This window comes from Zerene cesonia, chromosome 22 (assembly GCF_012273895.1).
Source record: "Zerene cesonia ecotype Mississippi chromosome 22, Zerene_cesonia_1.1, whole genome shotgun sequence".
NCBI classification, from domain to species: Eukaryota; Metazoa; Arthropoda; class Insecta; order Lepidoptera; family Pieridae; genus Zerene; species Zerene cesonia.
The window spans coordinates 540930-549300 of record NC_052123.1 but is presented as its reverse complement, the minus strand read 5'-3'; the positions used below and the strand labels follow the sequence as shown (position 1 = coordinate 549300).

The 8371-nt window shown below is 34.6% G+C and overlaps 1 protein-coding gene across 1 annotated transcript in view; it reads left to right on the top strand.

Moving 5' to 3' along the window:
* The window catches only part of LOC119836043 (neural/ectodermal development factor IMP-L2-like), an 11672-nt gene extending 6069 nt beyond the window's left edge, over positions 1-5603 (top strand). Inside the window, exons 3-7 of the mRNA XM_038361253.1 lie at positions 765-934; positions 2625-2790; positions 3597-3775; positions 4203-4331; positions 4983-5603. Of these exons, the coding sequence (XP_038217181.1) occupies positions 765-934; positions 2625-2790; positions 3597-3775; positions 4203-4331 (644 nt within the window). The 3' untranslated portion in view covers positions 4983-5603. The remainder of the gene's footprint in view (positions 1-764; positions 935-2624; positions 2791-3596; positions 3776-4202; positions 4332-4982) is intronic.
* Positions 5604-8371: the final 2768 nt, after the last annotated feature.

The window sequence follows — 8371 nt, the reverse complement described above, 5'->3', positions numbered from 1 at the left end:
ATACCTAGTTTTATACAAAACATCGCACTTAGTAATTATAATTTGACTAGCTGTTTGCCGCTCGTACGCCCAATATAGCTAATCCCATCGGTTAATAGCATTACGTAGCATTTGAAAACATTTATAAGTTTTAATGATCGAAGTTGATTGATCGATTGATTGAAAAATACCTAACTTTGCAGTAGAATATCACCTATACTAGTGATATTGATAATTTTTTTTGTTTTTTACGTGTGCATGGGCCGATCCAGGGGGTGGGTCATGGGAATGATTTCTATGTGTTCATAGTATAGTTCTTAAAATATCTAGGTACACTTGCTTAGTATAAGGCAGACACTAAAGCACAGTACTTATATTTACTAATTAAATGCCTAATTTTGCTATAACTTCTGTGACCTGAATACGAAGAGGTGATATCCCCCCCCCTCCCCGGCGTCAAATCTAGATCCATAATTTGATTCATTATGTGGTGTTTAAATGATCTTTCGAACTAAATTATGAACATAGCCATTAATTGTACCTGTGCTCTCAATTGATTTTAAATATTGTCATAATTATCGGCCGAGATTCAATTAATAATTATCATATATTAGTTTTTATTCCGTGATCATTCATTAATGTATTATCCAATATCCATCTCTTTAGAAAAGAACAAATAACAAACAATAAAAAAATAAAAGATCCGTTTAGATTACGTATAATTATATTGATTTCATTTCATTGATAAAAAGCAGTTATCATATTGTAAATCTGTTTATTTCCAGGCCTTCCAGCCCCACGCCGTCGTTTACTCCGCGAGTACCTAACTGTCTCTGAGCCGCCGCCAGCAACTGTCAAGCACGTGGCGGGAACCCCGTTGGTGCTGCCCTGTGTTGCGTATGGCAAACCTGCGCCTTCAATATCGTGGCTGAAAAATGGCGTCCCTGTATCCGATGTAAGTAGTTTGAATTGTGTATTTTATGTATGGTATAACCTGTAATATTAACACGGCTCTTAAATATTATTCAATTTTAAAATAAAAGTCGCAACAATACATTGATTTAATAAGCCATTTTTTAACAAAAGCTTATTAATAACCAATCGAATGATTACTTTTATATTCATGTGCAGTTACCTATCGAAAAATGTACAATATTCGAAGATTAATGCAATCCTAGACATTTTTATAAATTTCGAACTTTGTCACGAGCAAATCCTTCTTACATATTGTTTTATTTTTGCTTCGGTTGTGATTCAATAACTTTGGAATCAATAAAAAATAATATTGGTATTATTCGCGATTGACAATTAAAGGTCTTTTTTTTCAAAATTTTGCGCCTGATGAAAAGTAAAAGCAAATCTGAGTTTACGCAGTTCGAGGCTCTATGTCTCTATTGTTTTTGGTAAGGAGTGACAGAGGAAACATGCAACACTAAGGCAATTCCCACGTTCCAAACGCCTCAAGCACCGAAAATGTATTACTGTAATATTTATTCATTTAGATTTTAAATGACTCATAACAAACTATAATAAATGTTCATCCCACCTGCGTCGTCAGTTTAATTGTATAGTACAATTCATTATTCATTTATAAATTTATGAGATATTAATCTTATTCAAGGTTTATTTATCACTAGCTTTTGTCCGCAGCTTCGCACGCGTTAATTTCGGAGAAGTTTAATAGATATTATTATACATAAACCTTTCTCTTGTATCACTCTATTCATTAAAAAAATCTGCATCAAAATCCGTTGCGTAGTTTTAAAGATTTAAGCATATATATGGATATAGGGCCAACGCAATCGACTTTATTTTGTACTATGTAGTGATAAAAGATTAGATTTTTTTAAGTTAAATACATTGTTTTAGTTGCTTCCAAAATGAACTTAAGACTTTTTCTTTATTTGATCAAGATCACATCAACATATGTATTAAATATCAAAAGTATACTTTTTCACTACAATGAAAAATGTCTGTGTTTATTTTAGTTTAAATATTCTTGAAATACATATAAGTCCCATTTGAATTCAAATTATTTCCACTTGAATGCAGTTTACTTTGCTCTAATACCTCGGTTTGTTAGCCATCCATATAATAAGTTATTTTGCATGATATTCATTTGTTTATGATAAAATATTCGAAAAATATTTATGAAAATATTCAACTATATTGCATATTTTTGTATATGTTTAAGAAACAATTGACAAATAGTTTTTAGTAGTAATTTAAAAATATTTCGCGTTTGCTCGAACCATAATCTACTTTTCCAAATCACATGTTATTCGAAGTTTAATCATCATCATTATCATCATTATCAGCCCATGTATTATGTTCCCACTGCTTGGACACAGGCCTCTTATGAGGGTTCAGGTCATAATCCACTACACTGGCCAAGTGCGGACTGGCAGATGTCACATATTGTCGAACTTTTGATTCTTCGACATGCCGGTTTTCTCACAATGTTTTCCTGCACCGTTTCGAGACGAGTTTTTGTAAATAATGCGCAGATAAATTGAAAAATCAATTTATTTCTTGCACGCTCGTCCAGTCTCGAATCCCCGACTTTTCGTTTGAAGTCCAAAGTTCTAACCACTAAATCACCACTGATTAATACTATACACTGATTGTTTTTATTATGCTTATAGTTTGAAGAGGATTCCAATGAGGTCTTCGCAGTACACCCGTCGAGTATCGCTCGGATTATAAGCAAGTTGGTGGTACCGTCAGCATCTAACGGCGATGTGTTTACATGCGTCGCCAGCTCTGGTGTCATTGAAAAAACTGCTTCATCAACTGTTTATACTGAAGAAGGTATAGTAATTTTATAATATAGATTTATATAATGGTTGGGCTTTCTGCTCGTGGATTTGTTCGCGTAGTGAAAGAAGAAGATAGGTGTAAGGTTTTAACAGCATAGTTACAGTACATTGGGATTTCATCCAAATCGACACAGTAGTTCCTGAGTTTAAGCAAACAAACTCTTTAGCTTAGGAAGTAGTTATATTAGAATAGATTTGTGTAATATAAATTAAAAAGAACGTGTGGACAACTATTATTATCGAACTTTTTTATTAGCTTCACCTTTACGATTGTATGTAATCGACTCCTTTTTGACGATTCGAGAGTGCGAAGAGATCTACTTTATTAAATAAATAAATGTTTGAGTTTGAGTTTAGACTTGTTTTTCACGCACTTTGAACGGACAAATTTGATTTAAACTTCATATACTTATCTAGGATCTGCAATTAAAAGCGTGTTTTTTTTAGTTTTTTAAACTGTAAATACAATTAAAAAATATATCTTACTAGCTGCGCCCCACGGTTTCACCCGCGTAAGTCGGTATCCCGTAGGAATATCGGGATAAAAAGTTGCCAATATGTTATTCCAGTTGTCCAGCTATCTACGTATCCAAATTCATTGCAATTGGATCAGTAATTTTTGCGTGAAAGAGCAAGAAACACACACACATCCTTACAAACTTTCGCATTTATAATATTAGTAGGATCAGTAGGAAGTAGCATTGTAATACTTAGAGCCAAACCAGCCATGCATTATATTCTAAATAGAAAATTTGCTATAAATTTCCACCAGGCGTAACGAATTCTTATCAATTCCAGTGCAAGATGATGTCCTCAGTTTACCTGCGGAGCCGGTGATCACCGCATCGTACGGTGATGTGCTGCAGGTGATGGGCAGCAGTGTGACCCTACCATGCAGGACGTACAGTGCTACTGACTCTAAGTTGTACTGGATTGATAATAATGGCAACCCTGTGTACGAAAATCAACGGTTTAAGGTAACTTTTAATATTTTAAAAAGACTTTTTTGGACTTTGTTATATCTGAACTTTCGATTAGATGAACCGATTTTGATGATCCTTTTTTATTTGAAAGCTGGTGCCTTCTGTGTGCCCTCATTTGAATTAGTTTGGTTCTAACATATTGAAGGCGGGTTGAATATTTGTTTAAATAATTGTGTGATGTTTTTAGATTTTTTTTTGTTTTGACTTGTATTTTTTTTTTCTATAATTACACTTGGCCAATAAAATAATTTTTATACCAACCGTTTTTAAATTGTTTAAATCATTTGTTATTTTGTGGCAATTTATTTATATAACATGCTGTTACACAGTTAAAACTTAAAGCAAAAAAGTTCACCTATATTAATGTATGCTATTAAGTTTATATCATCCTTCTCTAATCTACATTTCTTATCGTAAACAGACGCTGCCATCAGGAGACTTGCGTATAACTGGTCTCGTATTTGAAGATATGGGGGATTACACCTGTACTGTGAAAAATTTGTATGGCGAAGACAGCAGTACGACCTTTTTGTATCCATTCCGGAATTAGGTGAGATTTTTATTGTATTTATCAAATTATAAGCTCGCATTCGCTTTGCCTGCGTTAAATATATAGTCTATTAGAGGCTCGTCCCGGCTCCGCCCGGATATCAAGATTCCTGTTTTATCCCAAGGAGCATATATTCGGGATAATGAGTATTCTATCAGCAAGTCAGGTCATGCCCTGTCAGTATACCAAATTTCATCAACCGTTCAGCAGTTTCAGTGTGATTGACGGATAAACATCCAAAGAAACAAACTTTCACATTTATGATATTAGTGTGTGTGTCTATTTTCATATGGTGAAAGAATTTTAAAATGGCTCTAGTAGTTATCGTGTAAGATTATGAAAATACACACACAATGACACGAATGTTTCCTTTTCTATATTAATAAGGATGTAAATATCTAAGTATATAGGAGGAGAATTCACGAGAGAAAAAAAAAATTGCCCATTTGCTAATCCAGACTTAATCTATTACGAAGTTTCATATATATGCAACCAGCCGTTTTTGCGTGAAAAGCTTTCAACATTAAGAAAAATATAGTGACTTTAAAATAAAACATCCATCACTCACATAAACTTTTATAATATAGTAGGAACGATACATATCTATCTTAGCAAATATATAAATTACCGTTTATCTTTTTTAATTTTCAGATATCAATCGACAGACCGCTGCATCAAGTTACCCGCCGACATTAATGTTCCTACTTAATAACTTATTATTAGATAAGCGTACCTTAATGTGATTTACTTGTGTACTTAATTGTTTTATCCGTTTTACTGTTTTAAGTAGACATTTTTAAAGTATTTTTTTGTACAGTATTTAGGTTATTATTTATAGATTTTAAACGAGTTCTAGAGTTCTAATTCCTATTGTTCACAAACCTATGGTTAACCATAAATAATATACATTTAAATCTTACGTCTTCCTAGACAAATATTCCTATACCTGATGAAAATGTATTGAAATGGATGACTTGCTGTTATAAGTGACGTATGTCGCTTAATACTGAGGCAAAAAACAGATTATATAAAACTGAAATGACGTTTATTGCCATGGTAATATTCCCGCCAATTTTAACGTCAAATGAATTATAGTCTACGGAACACCGATAAGATGGAAAAATCTGCATTTATGATTATTTTATAGTTATTTATTGTTTCATTGTATTATAAGCGTATTATGTTTTATTGCATTTTTATGTGTTATTATTTATAAGATATTGTATAAAGGTTAGATAGATTTATGTTTGAAATCTCTGTGATTTGACATAATAAATGTTTTATTGACTATAACTTTGTTTTCCTAATCACTAGATAACTGTCATTTGCGATGTTTCTCCAGTAGAACAACATATGAGATGTTAAGAGAACTCTAAAGAAAAAATAATAATACCGGGTTTTTGGCGTATGGCCAATCTTTGCGCACATCCGTTATTTCCTATATCTTTTCATTTGAAAGGTAATAACAGAAACTAAGCCATTATTAAAACATAAATATATGCCAATACCTACTGATAAACTTACAAACAACGAAAAATGAGAATTGAGTTTTAGGCGTTCGGGTCGGCGTCCGTAGTGCCTACATAGCCTTTATATTTTATTGATATCCTTTGAATTCTAGTTTACTGAACAGTTTTTACTACCCTACTAATATAATGCGAAAGTAACTCTATCCCTCTGTCCCTTCTTCATACCTAAGCTATTGAACCGTTTTGGATGAAATTTAGATTTAAAAAAACAGGAAAGGAGGTAGGTTGAGACTCAAGAGAGGAGACAAGGCAGTTTTTGTCCCGGATATTCTACGGGAACAGTGGCTATGGAGGGGAAACTCGGGACTCTATTTTTTTCTTTCACTTCGCGAGCGAGGCCGTGCGCGGTCTAGTCTAAAAACTACATGAAAAGAAATAGTTTCCAATAACATCTCATTCCAGAGTATCTAATATTACAACCAAATGTAAGATTCAAGGGTACTTATTGACTACTAAAACATAACTCAAACTTTAAATTCAAATTAACTAATTTGCTACGAAATGACAGTAATAGCTGAATATATCGTGGAGGGTAAAATATTAGCATGTTAAGTGTGGTTAGTTCGAAGCGCGGTTAAATTTAACCTTTTCTAAAATGTCAGAAGATAGACGTCTTGTGGACAGTAAATGTGTGGAGTGTTGGGAATTGGGAGTGATTGCGTTAAATATAGCATTGTTTTTGTTTGGGATACTTTTTGTTAGTTTAAATTATAGTTATGAACAGTTCTAGCATGCTAGTGAATAGTAATCGTAGTTTTATGTCAGTGTGTTTATAATAAAAATATATTACGCCGTCTAAAAATATGTGGGAGAGTTTTATTGTGGGAGTCGAGCACGCTTCGGCACGAATTGGGCCAGCTCGCACCGGGGAAGTACCACACCCCCACAGAAAACCGGCGTGAAATAGTGGCATGCCACTGTGTTTCGTACGGTGAGTGGGGGAGCCGGAGGCCCGTTTTCCTTTTCCTCACCCGTCCTAGTCAATTCCTTCTTTCCAGTCGTTAATCCTTTCGTTTTCCCTTACCCCATAAAAGCGGGCAGCGCATTCACAGAGGTACTACCTTTGCGAATGTTTATGTTCGGTGGTGATCGCTTACCATCAGGCGAACCACCAGCTCAGCTGCCCGCTATGACATAAAAAAAAATGTTAGAATCGAATTTTTTATGTCATAGCGGGCAATAGATCACAACCATGAACATTCGTGTGCTGTCCACTTTTAAGGGGTAAGAGATAGAAAAGAATTGACGACTGGAAAGAAGGAATGGATTGGGAAAAAGAAATTGCCTTTGGCTCCCCCACACACGAAACACAGCAAAATGCTACTTTTTCACGCCGGTCTTCTGTGGGTGTGTGGTACTTCCCCGGGGCGAGCTGTATATGGTAGTCGAGCACGTTTCAGCACGAATTGGGACTGCACGAACTGCAATTGACCTTATGCCTCTCCAAATGTTCATGGGCGGTGGTAGCGACCATCAGGCGTCCACCAGCTACATTGCCGACTGTGACATAAAAAAAAGCTTGCCGAAGCGTGCTCGACTCCCACATACAAAAGCAATTTGGGTTGAAATTGTTAACAATTTAGTAAGTGTTCATAAAATAATGTCACGACTCCACGGACGCCACTATCCGTTAACCATAACACAGAATGTGAACGTTACCTTGAAACCCATCTCAGGCGCACCTTTCTTTTGGATTACACGCGAATATATAACATTCCTCTATTTAATGGATTCACAAAAAGTACGAGTTCCATCCTCGTTGACTGGCGGAGATCTCTTTTAGTGACAAGCCGGGCTAGTTGTGTCTAAATAGGTTATGAAATAACAGTTACGTATATTTTATAGTTATAAATATTTCACTGACCCGTCTAAGTTTAATGCCCTAAAAAATATAATATTTCCATTATAATCGAAGTGTGTTGTTTAAAGCTATCCTGGATATATTATTTATGTAACACAAACACAATTTAACAAACTTTTTAACCGACTAAAAAAAATGAGGTTCTCAATCCGATTGAATTTTTTCCAATCAACAAAAAGGAGGATTTTTTGTTGCTTCTTAACTTCTTACTGCGTGAACCGCTTTTGATGATCCTCTTTCTATTTGAACGTCGATGCCTCTTGTGTAGTGCCATATAAATTTAGTCTAGTTCCGACAGTTTGAAGGTGGAATTCCTTGTGTATTAAAAAAGATTAACCGAATCGATCTAGCTGTTCTGGAGTTTAACGCATACCAGCACATTTGGTGATTAATTTTTGTTGAGCAAATGTATAGACAACCATACATAGTTATAGAAAATTTAACTAGGGGGCGCTGTAGAGCACTTTAAGTTTTAGTTGTCACTTGTTGTTCTTGCTGTATCATTACAATAAAAGTATATTTCAATAACATCGCTTCATTGTTAAAACCCATACTTCAATAATTTTTATTTATTTATTTTTTTTTTTATGTCATAGCGGGCAACTGAGCTAGTGGTTCGCCTGATGGTAAGCGATCACCACCGCCCATGA